A 19106-nucleotide genomic window follows, 5' to 3' on the forward strand; every position below is an offset into this window, starting at 1 on the left:
TGCTACAGCGCTGGGAAGAACAAACTGTTCCTGCAACGCCCCTGCTTCTTGCTCCCAGCTGCCACTTCCCAAGTGAGCTGAAATACACACTGCCCCCGGCCCGCTGTGGCGTCCCAGGCTTTGTGACCAGAAGACCTGCGAAGCTCGTGAAGTCCCCTGCCTTCCTGCACAAGACAGCGCTGGTCCCCGTGAGGAACGGGCTACGGCAGAGCATGGCGCGGTGGCCTCACGTGGCTGCAGTATCCCTCCCAGAGCGTGCCACCAACGCAGAGCAGGGCAGGGCAGGACAGGCGTATCTAGACTCACATGCAGCTGGCTGCAATCTCATGCTGTCCCTCATCTAACAAGCCCTGTGACTGAGCAGAGTTTTTTTAGATCATCGCAGAATTACAGAACAGCCTAGTCCAACCCCCCTGCTGAAGCAGGGTCACCTACAGCACACTGCCCAGGACCCTGTCCAGGTGGCTTTTGACCATCTCCAAGGATGGAGAATCCACAACCTCTCTGGGCAACCTGTGCTAGTGCTCTGTCACCCTCACAGTAAGGAAGTTTTTCCACATCTTCAGCTGGACCTTTCTGTGCTTCAGTCTGTGCCCGTTGCCTCTCATCCTGTCACTGGGCCCCACTAAGAAGAGTCTGGCCCCACCCTCTTGATACCTTCAGATACTTATACACACTGATAAAATCCTCCCTCAATCTTCTCTCCTCCAGCCTGAACAGTCTCAGCTCTCTCAGCCCTTCCTCATATGAGAGATGCTCCAGTCCCTTCATCATCTTAGCAGCTCTTCGCTGGAGCGTGGTTTAGTCTAGCACTGTGAGGTGCTAGACTAAATACAGGTTGAAAGCAGCTTGCATTTAGCCAGCCCCTTTGCCTCTGCAGTGCAATCCAACACAGCAGTCCTGGGGCTCCAGGGTGGCACCACAGGCAGAGGGAGCTTAGCTATGGGGAGTGCTGCTGTTGCAGGTAGCTTGGTCCAGCTATCGCCTTCTGAGCCTTTAGTGGCATCTTTCTGCAGCAAGGTTTTCTCTCCTTTTGCATAAAGGAAAGGCTGTAGTTATTAAAAATATTAGAATTATTTTTTTCTGAGTTCCTACCTCAGTTGTTTTGCCTGGAAAGTATGACACTTAAGTATGGCACTAAGTTATACAAATAGTATGTGAGAATACGAATTCACAGTCATGGTCATTTTGCATACCTTGTGCCAAGAATATAGGATCTGAACTGATCCACAGCCATGGTAGTGTATGCTTCACATTGCAGCAGTTCTAAAGCTGTGAGAGTGGAAATCAAGCTGCATCTGCGTTGTTAGTGCTTAAAAGGCTCCTTTAATTTTTCTGCTCTATTTTCTGCTTTCCAGAGATGGTGCATGCCAATACTGGCAGACAGACTACCTGGGCAAAGCAACCTTGGAACACTTCAGAATTACGTAACTTAACAGCACTGAATGTAAGTACTTTCTCATGTGCAAAAAGCGATGAAATTATTGCTAGGACTCTAATTACTTGTAAAGCAGAAGTGGTTCTAAGATCTACCTTGTGATAGAGACACAGAACTATACATTTATTGGAAAAATGCACTGATTCAAGGTGTGGGAAAAATGTAAAAATCCAGATGAACTAGATTTAATTCTGACACTACTGTGTGATAAAAGAATATTTAAAGCAGTTCAATATTCAGGCATAACTACAGACACTACACACAAAGATCCTGCATCTCCAGGCTACAAAGGTGAAATCCCTGCTAGCCTGGTCAGTTAGCTCCTACTAGCTTCCTTACCTTGACCTCAGTAGGCTGATCTAGCTCAAGGTGAACTGCTCTAAAGGCATTATAAAGCTAACAAAACCAGTTATCCAGTCTTAAATCCATATAGTTAACTCTGTAGAGAATAATGCTCTTATTTACTGTATAACATCTCTATAAAACATTCAACTTTGGCAGTTCTTGGTAAAATTTGCTGGTACAGAGCCACACACACACTGTTTGCACCAGGAGATGCCCAGTCACTATCATAGACTTTTATAAGTTTTCTGGTGTTTGGAATCACTGGTTTGATCTACCTCACTTAAAAGAAACTACACTTTCACATCCTTTAAAGAAGACGTATTTTACTGAAACTCTCATGAAAATCTATGTTTGCGCTGAAAGAAAGAGAAGAGGATGGGATTATCTGTAGGAAACTAAAGCAGTAAGGAAAAATTGTGGGTGCAGTATGACGACATTTTGTGATGAACATGTAAAAATTATTTCTCTTTGGCTGAGCCACTATTATCTTATTTTGGAAAAGGTAATAACAAAGCTGAGCAGAGGTAATTTTTTGCAAAAACCAGACTGTGCTCTCAGAGGTCTGATTATTAGAACATGGGTAGAATATCACTTACAGGTTAGACTACTATCAAAAAAATACCCAGCAAAAATGTAATAAATTCAGTCCCTCTTTATAAGAAAGATTAAATTTAAATTGGGTGCTCTAAATTAGAACCCATCTACTTTATAGCCTAGCTTAGTTACAACACAGTTATGAGACTACACATTCTTAATGTAGGTGGATTAATTCCTTGGATTATTCCCAGATTTTACCAACCACAGTGAATTATATAGTAGCAGCATAGATTTTGCTACCCTGGCTCTACATACCACTTTGGCTATCCACTCAGTAATATACAAAGTTTCCATTAAATATTTCCCCAAAATCTAACAAACAACAAAGCCCTATATTTGTTAGATTTGTCATTCAAGAAATGACACCTCTTTAGAATTATCTGTAAGTTGTGGACAGTTCTCAAATATTGTAAGTTCTTCCCTCAATGAATTCGTATTACTGGAATCTGTGTACAATTCCCAACTGATTTCTTAACAATCACTTTTTACAATGAAATGTCTCATACTGTAGTCCAAAATAACACAGTATTTTGCATCTTAGTCATTCCTTGGCGCTGTTTCATTTTTAAACTATAAAATTCTCCTTTAAAAATGCCTTTTTTTTTGGTGGAGTTGAGTACTCTACCTCAAATCCCTTTTCACACTAAAATCTTGGCTATATTTATATTGGCTTCTAAGGCCTTTCACATAACAAACTGAAGAAACTGTGGGAGTGAGATGAAAATATAATATGAACATATAAATGAGTATAAATACTCTCTTTTCTTGACAAAAAAGGTAGTTATTGTACCATGCATGCTGAAAGCTCTAAAGCTCCTATAACAGAAATAAGAAGCAGGTACTATCACATCATAGCTATCACTACTGCATAAATTTGCTATTTCTAATATATGTGTAGTTTGTAGACCATAGGTAAAATCCCAGCTAGGCTGTCATGTTATACCGTGTTATAGTAAATAACATGGACTTAATTTGCTTTAGAACCACAATTAGTGGCTTTTCTTTTACAATTTTGAATTAAAAATATGTCTGAAACTTGTAACTAACATTTTAAAACTCGATTACTATACTTGAATATTTGAGTCTATCTTTACCTAACTAAACTGACGTATCCATCAGTATTCTGAAATCCAAGCTATTCATACAGGTTGCTTACACTGAAGTAAAAAAGCACTTCATGTTTTAAAAGGACTATAAATCACCCCACTTGCTTGCAGTGCACATGTTCTTTAAACACAATGAAATTGCACAGAAACCTGCTACTTAGCACATTGATACTTACGAGAAAAGGAGAATTCCTGTGTTGGCCAATGCAAAAGCAAGTCCTAAAATTCCACTGCCCATAATAGCATTGCTGAGATTAAAGACAGACATTCCCAGTGAAGTAGTTCCTGGAATCTGCAGACATGAAAAATATACATATAAGCAACAGTTTGGAACACAGCAGAGAAACGCATCTATACTTTAATCTGCAATATTTTTGATATATCAAATGTAAGTAGCTACTGCTATGGAAACAAATCAATAAAAATGCAAGGTTTGAAAGAGAAAAAAATGTCACTGAACATCCTCACAGCTATATTCTGATCACTGTTTATAGATCGTGTAAATTGACATAAATGGTCTAGGCAATATATAACTCGGAGTACAATTTCAGTTTAAAAATCCATCTTTCACTATGTTTGCTAAACATCTTAGGCTTGATTTATACATTGTAAAGCCATAAGGAACCACCATGACTTCTGGCCTAACAAAGGCAAGAGGACTTCCCTTGTCTGAACTGGACCAAAATGCTTGCTTTTTGTGTGTGCTCAGCACTTTGGAAGACCATGTCTAAAGGCTGTACATATGCACAATATATATATTCATTTGGACAGAGAAAAGAACAGTGAGAGGCACTTACATATTCATCACATTTCTTTTTTTCCAGGTGGCTGTTTGTAAGACTTCTTCTGCTTTCTCGATCCGAAATAAACTTGCTGAAAGAGGTCAGAGGATTTATTTCTAGCAGGAGTGTTTATAAAATGCAAACACATTAATTCTATGAGCATCATGTGATTACAAAACATGCAATGTATAAAAGCTGGATGAGAAAAGAGGTCAAACTCATAACTATTAACGAGCCAGATTATGCTTCACTTATACCGGCATACATTGGGCATCAAAAAAAGGTAACACTAACACAAGATCAGAATGAATGTATACAAAATGACATTTCATGAGATTTAGTAAGGAAAAAGCACCAATTTTGTGGACAGGAAGACAATGAATTTGCACAAACATTAACAGGGCCCTGTTAATGGACTTCTCCAGGTACCCTGCTGAGGTGTGGCCACCACCCCACCACCGGATCTTCGCTACAAAGCTGGCTCCCCACCACACCATTTCATTTTCTTGTGGTGCTGCAGCCCTTGCTGGCCACTGAGCCTCAGGGCATCCGACATAGGGATGAGCTCATGGGAAGGCAGCCGTGGCACCTGGGTACTGAAACCCTTAGGTCTGGAGATAAAAGGAGGAAGAAGTGCTGCCCACAGCCACCACGGCCTGGGGCTGTCCTGAGCCTGATGACAGGCGCTGTCAACAAGCCTGTCAACATACTGGAAGCTCTGAACTACTGCTTTTTCATTAAAGGGTCTTTGAAAATCCAAATAAGTTCAAAAAGTCCAAATAAGTTCACTAGGCTGCAGAATTAAACACTTCTGTGCTGGGAAGTGAAGAGCTTTCCTTTCTCTGCACCCGTTACTTGTGCTTCGTCCTTGAGACGTACCCATCAGGAGCTTGCTGTCACCAGAGCAAGATTTGCCTCCTGCCTCTGTATTTCCGCTTCCTTGGCATTTATGACACTTCTGACCTGGGTTTGCTGTTATTTTCTCCCAGACTGTGTCTTCAGCAAATGTTTTAGTTTGCCTATAGCATTCTCTTGACTTTACAGCTTTCAAAGACTTATGCAAAAGCAAGTCCCTGGCATCTTGGTTAATCTGCAAACAGTTCTTAGGCGCTGCTATTGCATCAGCCACTATGCGCTGCTGTCCTAACCAGTGGCTGGCACCAAGTTTCAGAGACCCTTTTGCTGCAGGTAACTTAAGGTGGCTCTTCTTAAATGACAGCAAACAATAAACTAGATACTGTGGTTTGTTTTATGTAAGGAATAGCCCTACTAGCCACTTCCCACAGCGGGGACTGCCTCTTGGCTAGGGACAGAGTTCACACTCAGACTGTGTTTTACTTCAGTGCAGCTGAAAGTATTTAGGCTGGTAATAAGACCCTAAATTCATAAATATAAAGCTCTATCAAACTTCCTTATTACCTTGGTTGTGACCTAATTACTAGCAAAAGATGATGAGAATATGATTTCTAAGCATATGCCAAAATGGTACAGCTGTAATGTTACTGATTCAATTTCCACAGCTGACATACTGGGTCCTGCATCTTCAATATTTTTTTTTCATAAAGTAACTTGAGCTTAGTCTTTAGACATAAAGATAAAGATCCTTAATAGAAAAATATCTTTAAAGGTCTGACCTTTCTCTACTATGTACTTCCACTTGGAGTTTATCCCTTATATTTGGCAAAATATGTCAAAAAGTATTTAGTATTACTGCTGCTTTTGTTATAAATTTGAAGATCCATCAGTCTGCTTTGACTGTCTTTATATAGACAACAACCAAGTATAGGTTCCTCCTACATTTTTTAAACTATTAACTTCAGAAGCTAATTTCCTGCAACATACAGACACCACGCCAGGTTCAGCAGTCCTAAAGAAGTTAGAATAGTTTGCTGAATCTCCTCCACTGCTGTAAGAAGTGAAAAGCAACCACCCCTATGGTAGATTGATCCAAAATTAACTTTCTGAAATTTACCACATAGGCATCCTACCCTCATGGAATGAAACCTCAAACTGGTCTTCTATAGATTCAGAGCTTGCATATTTTCTTTTCATGTCTGTTTAAAGCTCATCTCTTGAATATAGGCAGCTGAGTGTGAACAGTTTGGAAAAGACATTCCAGCTCTCTCATGAAATACCCTGCAGGCAATTTTACAGTCAGGAACAAAGAGAAGAGTTTCGTCTCCTATCGATTTTGAAGTGCTGCTGGGAACATCTGCGGACTGCACCTTCTTCTGTCATTTATGGAGATCCTGTGTCATTTTAGATTTTGTCAGTTATGATAGAAGCAACTAGTCTGTTCCCCTCCTCCCCTTTCTGCTCATTCCTAGTTATTTAGCTCCTGTTTAATATCTACAGAAATAATAATTTTGTAGATATTACTGCTGCTTTGTACTAAAGTTCAATGAAAATCATTGGTAAAGAGTTTACAAATGATAAAGACAATACTTGAATCAGTATTTTCTGTGGCAGCAATTTATTTCTTTCTAGACTTGACTTGAAAAAAGCAAATCTGATTTCATAAATTGATCCAGAGTACTGTTTTGAATTAGTCCTACATTAAACTGGATTGGACTTGCCGTCCAGCCTCTTTTCTCTCATTATAAGCTGGGCTGCTCACCCATTCCATACTCACTACGTCCCACTGCAGATTTTTCTTGTTTATGCTGTGTGATGCGAACTGCAATACAAAGTCAGACAAGGGACTGTGGCTTGTATGTGTGAACAGGGCCAGCAGCCTTCCAAAATGCAACTTCTGTGAGGGACGTAGCAATGGACGTAGCCTTTTTTTACAGAGTGCATCCCAACCACAGGCCTGCTTGACTGGAAAGCTTAGCAGAAATGCAGTTGTGGAGTGCGTAGGTGGTCTCCTGGTCTCAAGGCTGTTCTCCAACTGTGGCCACATTCATTATTGTGGTCAACATAACCTGCAAGTCCAGATGAAAAGGTTGCCTCGGGACCATGATCAGTAGGTGGTACAGGCGTGCTGTATGACACCGTAAATTTTTTGTAAGTGGAACGTATTACTGAATTAAAAAAAAAAATAGTAGAGGGAAGGTAGTCCAATCAATTAAAAAAAAATCCCATCCTAAAAGAAATCATAATTTTGCTTTTTATGAACATCTAACATTTTTCATTTCAGGGTGTTTTTCTCCTACAATATGAAAGGGAGCCTATGTTGCAATACCGGAATTTCTAGTTAAACCATGACATGCATCTGCTCTGTTTAATAGATATTCTCAGAAACTGGACTATTCACTTTCACAGAATGTTGTGTATTTTATAAGTATGACAGGAATGAAGTGAAATGATCATTTGCTCCAGATTCTCTCAACTCTCACAAGGATAGAGGCCACTGTGAGGTGCTGTAGAAATGCACAATAGGATAGTCCGTGTCATTAAAACTTTGTGACTCCCTGACAAGCATTAAATCCATTTGTGCTCTTGTTGTCTTCACTGCAAACACTTCATTCATCAATAAAAGACATAACCTCTTCCCTGTGTATTTCTGCTTCTAGTTGTACTTCAGATATCATATCTGAGTATGAACAGTTTGTACCTAACTTCTCAGATATGTTTATAAAAGAATGGCCAAAAATAATTAGCTCATTCTTATGATGAATCCATCCTCATATTTGAGAATTTGTTGTTCTAATTCTTATTCTTGTTTCATTTAGTGCAAGGTAGAAAATTAATCTTATTAGCAAAGTGGCTTTAAAAGAAGCATTTTTAACTGCGGCTTCAAAATTAAATTTATTAAAGGACTTCTATGAGAAATATCTCATAAGAGTGCTATCTGAGTTAACCATTTTCGTTAATCAGGGTTAAAATCATTTAGCTGTCTCATACATATTTAAACATAATTAAGTTAAAGTGATATTTGACAGTGCCATAAACATTTGTTAGGGAAAGCTATTTTGCCAAGATGACAGACCTCTGTCCTTAGGCATCTACCTAAACTGAGCTGTAGCTTGGGAAGGGGCAAAGGTTTCCAAGGCAAGCATGAGCAAGAAATGCAAAAGTTCTGGTCTGGCTTACACTGTGAAACTTTTACTGCATCTGGGATTACCTACGAACAACCTTGCTGAGCAAGGACTACTGATAATCCACCAGCAGCTGTAAACCGAGACAAACATTCAGCATCATGTTAGCTGCTTGCTGAGAGTTTAATCACTGTTGCAGATACAAATTTGTTGATGAGCAGCTGGATGGATTTTGTCCTGTTATACAAAGCAGTAGGTCATCTAAACACAGGTTTACAGTCACGTTTGGAGAATGCCAAGATTTATGCCCAGGATGCCTGGTTAGTAGCACACCAAGAGGGGATGTCTGGATTGATGTAAGTATCTTCACTTCCAGAAGAAATTTATCATTTTCATATACAAAGAAATCCCCTAGACTGACACTCCCTCCCGGTGGTACATATACCCACACATTTAGGCCCACATTCAGGCTGGAAATCCAAAGGAAAATAGGGATCTTTTTTTCCCAAGATCAGGAAATGTTTGGGATTTAAACACAGGTGTGGAATCAGCTCCTCATTGATATATCTTCCACCAAAGACCCTTAGAACCTCTGATTTGCATTGAATAAGGTAAACTATGTACTGGGAAAAAAAAACAGGTTTAAAATAAAGCACGGAGTGCAAAATCAAACAAGTTGAAATAACTGAAAAAAGGTCATTGAAAATTATGTATCTAATCTAAAGCTCAGGTGAAATCAATAAAAAAAGTCCCACTGGTTTTAACGGACTGTGGAGTGTCACTCCACTTGTGCACACTGGCCGAGGGCTTGCAGGGGCACAGGGAGTCCTTCGGCCCTGACTCCAGTGGGGACCCTAGGGCCATGCTGGAGCCGGCGTGCTGCTGACCGGGTAGTCCACACCTGGTGAGGACATCCTTGAAATGCTTGTTTTGAAGATGGAGAGCAACGCAAACACATTGGATATGTGGGGGAAAGCACTGCTGCATAGTAGGTGCGAGGAAATAGCTATCCAGCAAGCAGCCCAGCAGACTGATAGATGACCTTAACGGGCAGCTTCCCATGACCAAAGGATACTTTGCAAAGGAGAGGAATCAGCCATAAGGGAATAGAAACCGTGGAATGTGTTCGCCTCCCCTAAAAGCCAGAAAAGTAGTTAGAAAACCTGTTGAGGTTTCTGACACTTTTTCCTCACCCATTTTTCTTCTTTCTTTTGCAGTCTACATGGACATCTCCATGCTTACCAGGCACTAACTCCTAAAACCACACCTTAACTGTCAAAGATCAAGTGTATGTGGTGCTCTCTTTCCTTACTCTTTCCTATCTTTCATTTTATTTCATTTATTTTATTTTGTTTTATTTTATTTTTATTTATAGAAGTGGTTTGTGTTTTGTTTTGGCACTGTCCGTCAAAGAAGTTGAATCAGAAAATTCCTGACCAGTTCCAACCTTCACCAGTGCAGCTGCAGTGTGGTCACATTACTAACTCTCACAGCTGGTAACTGCCCCAGGACTTCCCTTGGGCAGAGAGCAACCTGCCCGGCGGTGCCGGCTCCAGGAACGCCAGGCTCCTGCCACAGAACTGCCCCCTTCCTTGCGAGAAAACAGCTCAGAAGTGTGTTTTCACACTAGAACCCGAGTTTCACTGAGTAGCCAGAAGCCTCCCACAAGCTGCTGCCACAAGGAAGAAAGGCCAAGAGGAAAGGGCTGGTTCAGGTTTTTAAAGACCATAAACACTGGTAGTAGCAGTCCTGCAGCGCTGCAGTAAATAAACAGTATTATGTGCAGGCATCGGCTTCCTTACTAGCACAAGTACCTGGATCCCTGAGCAGAAACCGTACTGCACCTCTGACTGCAATATTTGAACAAGAAATTTGGTAGGAAAGCGGCTTCTTGTTTTATAGCTCACGAAACACAAGCGCTGAGCATCGGCGGATCTTTGCTATGAACACGACACAGCTCGACACCTGTTGGACACTGGTACCTGGCAGAAAGGCCTGGAAGAACCGCTGTAACATGAGACACGTTTGCTCTTTTGAAAATTAATTAATTAAAAGCTTATAGAAAGAAAGTCAATGGTCTAATAATTTAAAAGCACACACTGATTTTTACTGAAATTGATGAATAGGGGTATTTTTGAGACGTGACCTCAGTTAGGCAAAGCCTTTGCTTCCCCAGCTTCTTGCTGCTGCTGCCTTAGGGTGCAATGGCTGTGGCACGGGTTATCTGGCCGGCTTGCCCACGTGGACTGGAACACCTTCTCCTGCCAGCAACGCGAGCCGTAAATCCCCAGAAGCTTGGGGAATACGCGGCTGCGGCCAGGCAGGTTAAATCTGTAGTATCAGGGGTCAAAGCTCACTAAAGTGATCTGCCCAAAATGATTCTGTTGGTCTAAGCGTATCGATTAGCATTGCTTCTTTGCCATGCGTAAGCGGATACTTCAAAATGTTGGCTTTTTGCAACATTATATGTTTGTGCATTTTATTAGACTAATTTGAAAGATTCAAAATGATGAATAAATTGCCACTCTGTTTGCTTTATCTGCTGTTGCAGCCTATGCCCAACAGATGTCACATATGAAATTCAAATTACATCTTCAAATGGAGCATGACTTGGTAATGAATAATTCAAGACATACACTGAAAATTAGAATGCTGGTTTTAAACAGTCTGTTTCTTAGCACAGGCCGCGTCAGTGGAAAAATACTCACCTATTTATCTGGCCGTTTTCCACCTCTGTGAAATCATTTGAATCATTGCTGATGTTATCATCTTCAGGGACAGTCATATTCTGCAATTCAGTCAGTTCTAATCCAGCTTTGAAAGGCATCCTGAGTGAGGAACTCTATGTATCCAAGTGTCTATCCAAATATTAGTGTTTGGTTGGTATCTTGCAAGTAAACTGCAGCCACAGTGTGAGCAATCTAAATAAAACACAAGAAAAAACCCCAAGATGTATGCCATCCGTAGTAGACAGTATCACCAGAAGAATTCATTGAAACCTGGACAAGACAGACCATTGGGACCAATCAATTTTGTATTTTTAGAGGCACTCTAGGTGAATGAATGCTTTGCAGGAAAGTGGTAACATTATACTCCTTAATTAGATAAACTTCACTAACCAAATTTATGCAGTTGCACAACCAATTGCTGAAGACAGTACTTGTATTAATAAACAAGCAAGCAAGCCAATAATATTTATTTCAGAAAGAAAAAAAAAAGGTTAACCACCTAAAAATTAAAGAATAAAGATGTTTTGCTTGCCCAGATCCCAATTAGTTATCTGCCACTCATCTTCTCCATGCTGCCTCTCACAAAAAAAAAAAAAAAAAAAAAAAAAAAAAAAACACTCTCATCATTTTCAGTGCTTGTGCACATACTGCTGCTAGGTGGAGGGAGCAGAGGGATGGAATTATTCCAGGCTTCTGCTCTATTAACATCTGTATTCCCGACATTTGAATTTGTTAAGATTAATCACACACAAAGCACCCTCCGTAAAGTGTCTTTACCAAAACACTTATTCTGAACAAAGGCAGAAAGCGGAGAAAAACAAATCCCTAAACTCATGGATCACATGAAGAAAAAATATGGTGTATCTTGCGTCGAGCAGGTGTTGCCGAGAGATCAGCTGGTCTCTCCACTGCGAGATGTGTTGTGCAAAAGCACCTAGAATAACACCAAAGCTAGACAGGCCAAATCTGCTACAGGGACGTATTTCCTCACTGAAAACACCGGCCGACTGAAAGACCGCTGTTTTCCCCGTGTCAGACCGCTCTCGGCTGAACTACGACGGTGGGGTAAGCCGGCGGCCGTCGGACGTTGCTCAGAAACGAGCTCCTGCAGCAGCACCCTCTTGGCGCCCGTCTTGCGAACGATCCTCTGCGGCTGTTTGCCGTTCACCCCGGGGCGCTTCACGAACCCTCGCGCCCCGGCTTCGTTGGGGGGTATTATCGGATCGTCAGAGCTACCTCAAAACCGTCCAAATGCTCACATGTGACCAAAGGAGCAGCAGCATCCTCGGCTTTTACAGAGCCCCGAGGAAACAGGGGAGGGTTTGGTTCACTTCTTGTCCAGTTACGACACCTGCTTGTTTCCAGTGAATTTCACAGGACCCCACACTTCTGGCTCACACTACATCCTCACCACACGTAAAAGGGATTTGTGAAATGAGCAGGTTTTCAGAAACTCAATTTTATCTTAAAGTTTACGTTGTCTTAAAAAAGACATCTTTCTCCACACATCCCTAAGCGTCCAAACTTAAGGGGTAAATCTAAATGTTAGCCTCGGACACTTATGGTAAGGTAGAATTTGGTCCTTTCCGCAGAGGGAGCACCCATACAAGCAGTCAGCCGGGCAGACAGCGCGGGGAGGCAGACCTGGCCGGAGGAACGTGCCGTGGGACGTGAACTCGGGACGTTGCAGCTCATCTGCACAACAACAGACACTAGGAGAGTAAACGTCCGGGTATTACAATGTTGGCACAAGGAAAAAAAATGGATTTAAAAGGCTGATAAATAAATACAGACTGGTAAGCAGAAGGCGGTTTTAGCAGTGACTTTCTGGAACAGTCTTCCCAGAAGCCGCAGGGATAAAACAGTCTACCTATTTTGGAAGAGAAGCTTGATCTTTTTCTAAAAGGATAAAGCCACAGGAGAGCACGATTGCTGGGGTGGCGTGCTGAATCCTGAAGCTTCTTGTGACCCTCCGTTCCTAAAATAAACAATCCTTTAGCAGAAGCGACAATGTCTGCACAGAGATTTGCATCCACAGAGATTTTAAAATCCATGCAAAGATTCGTCTGCTATTCAAGCACTGCAACTTTCCCTTTGGGTACAGTTTTGCATCTTAGTCTCCCAGGAGGATTTTCAGAAGTGTCTCGACATTGCCTGCACTTAATAAATTCCACATTAAGCGTTTCAAAAATAGGTGCTGAAATTAGCACTTCTGCGAGGTAAACAGTGTGCTGGAGAGCAGACTTCACAGCTCACCGACGTGCAGCTCCTGCTGGTGTCTAGCTGTAAGGCCAGACTAACAGGAGAACGGTTCACCTGACTTATTTGCAAGGAATCGCTCTGATGCAAAAAACCCAACTTTTTTTTTTCACTAAAACTCCGATTCTCCGAAAGATTGAATGAAGACACAGCAAAATCTTAGTGCTATCAATGTTATCTGGAGTGTTAGCAATAATTTCAGAAGATTCAGGATTTCAGACAGATGAGCTACTCCTGCAGCAGCAGGAAGGCACATCTTTGACTCTGTACCATGTTCTTCCTAGGTTTAGCAATCTACTAAAAACAAAACAAAACAAAACAAAAACAAACAAAAAGCTAACAAAAAATGAGCTCCAAAACACCCTGAAACCAAAAAAACTGCTGAAATAGTGAAATAGTGTGTTGTACATCTGGGTCTGAGAAAACCTGATCTCAGCACCAAAACATTAGGAGAAAAACAGAGAAATGTGGGGCTGGTGACTGAAACATTACCTGTGATAGCAACAACTCAATGCAAATCTCTTGGTGAGGGATAACTACCTCATCCTTAGCATCTACATCTGTAAAATTAAGATGACAGTGCTGATAATAACACCCAGTTTGTAAAGCGCTTGCAGACTTAGGTGCAATATGCGAGATATGCGATATGCGAGATATTCACAAAAAACAGACTACACAAAACTCTAAATTTTTGCCCAAATTAACTGTGCTTTGGACATGCACAGTGCAACAACGTCTTTTTAAGAGTTTATCACTCCAGACTTTCTTCCCAGTCAGTGAAGTAGAGGCGGTCATAAGATTTCACCCTCAAAATGCCTAACATTTTGTTATGCATTAAAATATGACATTAAAATATGACAAATCACATGCAGATTCTAAATAAAGCCTACAGCCCCTAAAGGTAGGAGTCACCTCAGCCAGCTTTATTCTCTGAGAGTTGCGTGACCATGCTGGGCTCGTCATCTGGACTCCACAGCTGAGAGAGAAAAGAGTCTGGCCCTGCCAGGCTAATTCATCCCAGCCTAAGGGGGGTGTTTGTAAGCACGCTGAATTGCTCTCTGCCAATATACAGCTTTCTTCATGAACGTAGCTTTGACTGGAAGCCTTACTCTGAGATAGCCCAGTTAAGTGAGTCTCCACCTCGAGTGTCAGTGCCAGTAATAACAAGGAAAGAGAGAAGAAAAAAAACGTTTTCAGCTAATAAAATTCGCCATATGTAAATTTGGAGCTACATTGGAAGAAGCACAATAGTATTTGCACTTAAAACCTTTTCATTCATGAAATGTCACAAAGCAAATTCAAATAAAAAATGCTATTTTGGCAAAAATACCTAGATGGAGCTTTATTCTTATTTGACTCTGAAAGGCAATAAACAAATAATCCGACCAGTGAGCATAGCAATACCAACCAATGCCAGTCACTGCGCTTACTACTCTGCCCATCCTTAAACTCCCCTGAAAGAGGAAAGCAGTGCCCTAATACCTGTAATAAAACCCCTCTCTCCCCAGACATACTCAAAGAAATACAAATTCTACTCTTGCTTGGAACTTTTCCACTGAGATGACAGGCAAACACTCTGCATGAATCACCTCGAGGAAAAACAGGAAAGGGCTAATGTCACATTTGAAGGAACGTCACAGATTTGTGTTTCATAGCTGACCCAAGCCCCCAGGTGAGTAGAAAAAGCACTGTACCAGGCTAGAAGCTTGCCTTTGTCTTTAGACATCCCATGACATGTCTTGTAAAACCTTTTATCTGTAATTTATTTATCACGTGCTGCTTACAAAGTAACACTGTTGCCTTAAAATTATGGGAAAGATAACAACTGGTCACAGATTCCATATGGAGGACACAAGAAGATAAAATGAATTTGTTTCTCTCAAGGACATTGAGACCTTCACAGGCGATTAAAACACGTTTTAAAGAGTGTCTTTTCCTCTACTGCCTTCTGAAACACCCCTCTCGCAAAATCCTTGCAACTCTAGTTTTCTGGACTATCAAAACATCACAACTGCATTAATAGGCTTGAAAAGGTGGCAGCGATGGGCTTGAAATGTTTATGTATTTGAAAAAATACGGACACTGTAGCTTTATTTCTTCTCCTGGCTTAAGCATGAATCCTTTCCAGGCAGCACCTAGAAGTAGTGTAATTCCAGAAAACTCTTCACCAGCAGTCATATTTCTATCAATAATATCATCACTTCCGGAGGTAATAGTGATGGCATGATTCACAGGTATTTTTTTTTAAACATCCTGGAAATGAAATAATTCAAAAGTATGACCTTAGATGCATGGCTGCCCAGAAGCTGACCAAATACCTAAGAGGTGCTTGGAGACAGCAGTAACCTTTGATACTATCTTAGCCTTTCCTAGACACGCTGTCTGTCACAGGACCTTGCACGCTCACTGCACACTTCCTTTCCAGCATTTCCCACAGTCAAATGGTCTTATAGTTTGGTGATGGGATGGCACTTACCCAAAGCACACTAAGCAATTTTAACTATGGAATCCAAGAGAATTTACTTAAAAGCTGAAATATGACTCAATTTCTGTTCAAAGTGAGTTTTGCCAAGAACCCCGCTTGCTAGGTTAGGAGTCATCAGAACCAAGTACATGAGTTTCATGCAAGCTGTTTTATTCCTGCGAAGACTGCGATGTGATACGCCTCTCTTCGCTCATACTTTCATAAGTTCTTTCAAACAACAGCAATATGACCAGTAAGACCCTATGGATATAAATAATGAAACACGGAGCCTGAAACTCTATGAACTATTTATGCAAATGACAAAAAAAGCAATAACAGGCTTCAAACATAATGGTATCACGTTGAAAGCCCGGGAAGCAACCCTCTCCTTTTGTTCAGCATTAGCGACACCTGACATCTGGAACATAAAGTTCCTGTTTTACTCTTAACCTACAGGAAGGACAAAATGGAGAGATTAGAGAAGAGTCACTGAGATAACAAAGAGCTTGGAAATTAAAGACTGACTCACATCCACTGAGCAAACATCTGTGGTGCTTGAAATGTCATTGCCTCCAGCTATTTGGTACTGTCCCTCTCGGCAAGGCTAAAGCCTCCGGAGCCGAGGTGGCCAGGGGAGCGGGCACCTACATCCCTGCTGCGCCCGGGCCCAGGCTGCCAGGCCCTTGCTGGAGGGCTCTGGACGGGGAGGGAGGACCAGGGAGGTGCTGGCACGCACCGACCTGCCGAGATGGGCTCCCCCTGGCCGTGGCGGTGCAGTGGGGAGGAGTCCCGCCAGCTGCTGCAGCTGTGTGCGCCCCGAGTGTGAGCCCTAAGCTCTCATTTCCAGGCCGCCGGCTAACGTAGCGACACAGCCTCCAAGATGCAAGGAACAGGAATGGTTAAAAGATAAGGTATGTAGGGGGAGAAAAAACCAACTGACAGAAGACTTGATAAAGAAGCTCAGAAAAAGATGTTATAAAAAAGGAGAGATGTGCACAGATGCCGAATCTCTCAACCTTTTTCTGTACTGTGACCTTGTGTTGCAACAAGAAAATGTTCCTGCTCTGCCCCATCTCTTTCAGCGCTGTCCTTCCAAATTGCCATAAAGAAAGGGAAGACAATCCCAAATTAAGTCTCGACAGGCTACTCAGTTGATCAAAGGCAGGCAAATAAGAAATCATAAAATACTAGTCTGATTCACCCTGTGATTCATTACTTTAGGCAAAACACTTAAAGATGAGCCATAAAGAAAAACGGTTTGAAGTACATTTTTTGTTTTGAGCCCTTCCCAGTCAATTTAGGGAAGGCATTTGGCAGAAGAATATAGCCACATTTTTTCCTAATTATATTTCTCTCTGAAATCCCCTCTGCGTTCTCAGCTTTGCTGAGGAGATCTCAGAACACACCACCACAAATCCAAGAGCTCTTGGATTCCTCAGGAATTGTGCTGCGAGAGTGCTGCATTATGCGTTGCCTCAACAAAACACACTGGCGAAACAACTCCAGAAAGACTTAACAGTATCTTAAAAAATCTGGTTTAAAATTAAATTTTTGTACTATAGAAGGAAGAACTCTTTGCGCCAGTCTGTAACTCACTTTTCCTTTTTTTCTTTTTTTCCCCCTCCAGTTTACATGCAATTTCTTTGCTTCCATTTCCTTGTCTGTGAGAGATGCAGAGTGATATTCACCTGATAACTTTACAGAGGTATGATGAGAATTAACGGGATGATGCCTGTAAAGCACTTTGAGCAGGAAAAAAGCTGCCATTTTTACTAAGAGTGGCTGCTCAAACTTCTTGGCTTGGATTAAGGTTAAAGCAATAAATACATATCAGAAAGGAAACACTTTCATGTATGTTCAGAATATTTAAGTAGTCCTGCCACATCTTGCTTTTCTTCATAACGTGTAATTTTTAAGCAGTATTTATTGTCAGACTATTTGCTAAACTTGTTCCGACAAAAATGAGCAAACTGAGGAAAAGCTAGAGGGAGAGGGGAGAACAGGGGAGGAAGGAAAGTCCCAGTTATACTCAGTCACCGCTATTCCCCTGAGACGAGAACAAAACCAACAGGCAGAAAGGCCCCGACCGAGAGGCAGGACAAAGACCCGGGACGAGGAGCCAGCAAACGGGCCTGCGGGAGAGCCCTTCCTTCCCTTCCACGCAATGAAAAGCCCTTGTAAAAAGCAGGATTTGGTCACGAAGGACAACTGATCCCCCATCTTCTACCACACCGCAGAAAGGGTCTAACAAGGCAGGGGCCAAGCCTTTGCACGTAGGTGGAGAGCGGCGGTCTCCTCCAGCCATCTCCCACCCACAGCCACGCTCGAGAGCCCCGCGGCTCCTGCTACGGCCCCCTGAGAGCCTCAAGCCACGGGGCAGGGGATGCAGCATGGGCCTGGCGGGGAGGGGGTTGGGAAGCGTTCGCCCTGTAGTGCCTCTTCTGAATAAATAAATAAATAAATAAAAGCCCTCTGAAAAGGCAAAGTCAAATCAGAGTCGTTCAGCACTACAGCGAAGCAGATTCCATTTTAGTCAGTGAATTTCCACTAAGTCGCATCACAAGGCCTCTGCTCGCCGGAAATATGATAAATCCTAGATTTCAGAGAAGTTCTGCCAATTGATTTCAGCACAATTTCAGAATGGGCTCCAAGCCTGAGAATGGCAGTTATTGATACTATGTATTTTTCAGCAACAGATGGAATTTGCTTTTAGATACTTTTTAAAGTGAGTTCCTACTTCGGTGACTAAGGAAGTGAAAGTTAGATGGAAACAACACTATTTTCCCCCCTTTTACTTATGATTTTAGATGGCTAAAAGAAGAGCATTTCAAATCAAATAAGAAACAGAGAATTTGCTAGTACCTCACTTTTGGAACAATGACTGGCCCATGCCATTCAGACTTTCAAGCGATAGTAAAAAAAAAAAAAAAAAAAAAAAAAAATGAATGAAGCACTCGGAAGCAGCAATGACAATCATTTGGATTTGGGGCTAGCAGAAATGCCCCAGAGCAGTATGTGGGTCACAGAATCGTCCAACGATATGTGGCGGGTTCAGAATGAGAGCAGTTTCTCCTGCAATAAAACCAGCTGCCAGACGTGGCTTTATTTCAGTTCTTCTAATGTCACGTAAACAAAGCACAGGTTTACACATTTCCTCCTCTCCTCTTTCACAAGGGCGATAAATTATAGCTACAGGTTGCATTACAAACTCTGAAAAGCAAGGGAACAAAACCTCTGCCATAAAAAGAAAGCTCTGTGTACATATGGACACGTGCACATATGCAGAGATGCATTCAGACCTAGCACCTTTTTGTTCTCGTTTTTGCCTCTTTAAAAGCAAGAGGCTTAGCTGCTACTCTGTATTTACGGGCAAATGCACACGCACGCACACGCACACACACATACA

General features: G+C 41.8%; 1 protein-coding gene across 1 annotated transcript in view; it reads right to left on the reverse strand.

The window, feature by feature from the left end:
• The window catches only part of SLC38A1 (solute carrier family 38 member 1), a 43422-nt gene that overhangs the window by 23524 nt on the left and 792 nt on the right, over positions 1-19106 (reverse strand). Inside the window, exons 2-4 of the mRNA XM_062583897.1 lie at positions 10957-11169; positions 4284-4359; positions 3663-3778 (exon numbers count right to left, since the gene is read on the reverse strand). Coding sequence (XP_062439881.1) covers positions 3663-3778; positions 4284-4359; positions 10957-11075 — 311 coding nt within the window. The 5' untranslated portion in view covers positions 11076-11169. The remainder of the gene's footprint in view (positions 1-3662; positions 3779-4283; positions 4360-10956; positions 11170-19106) is intronic.

Source organism: Rhea pennata, chromosome 1 (genome assembly GCF_028389875.1).
Source record: "Rhea pennata isolate bPtePen1 chromosome 1, bPtePen1.pri, whole genome shotgun sequence".
NCBI classification, from domain to species: Eukaryota; Metazoa; Chordata; class Aves; order Rheiformes; family Rheidae; genus Rhea; species Rhea pennata.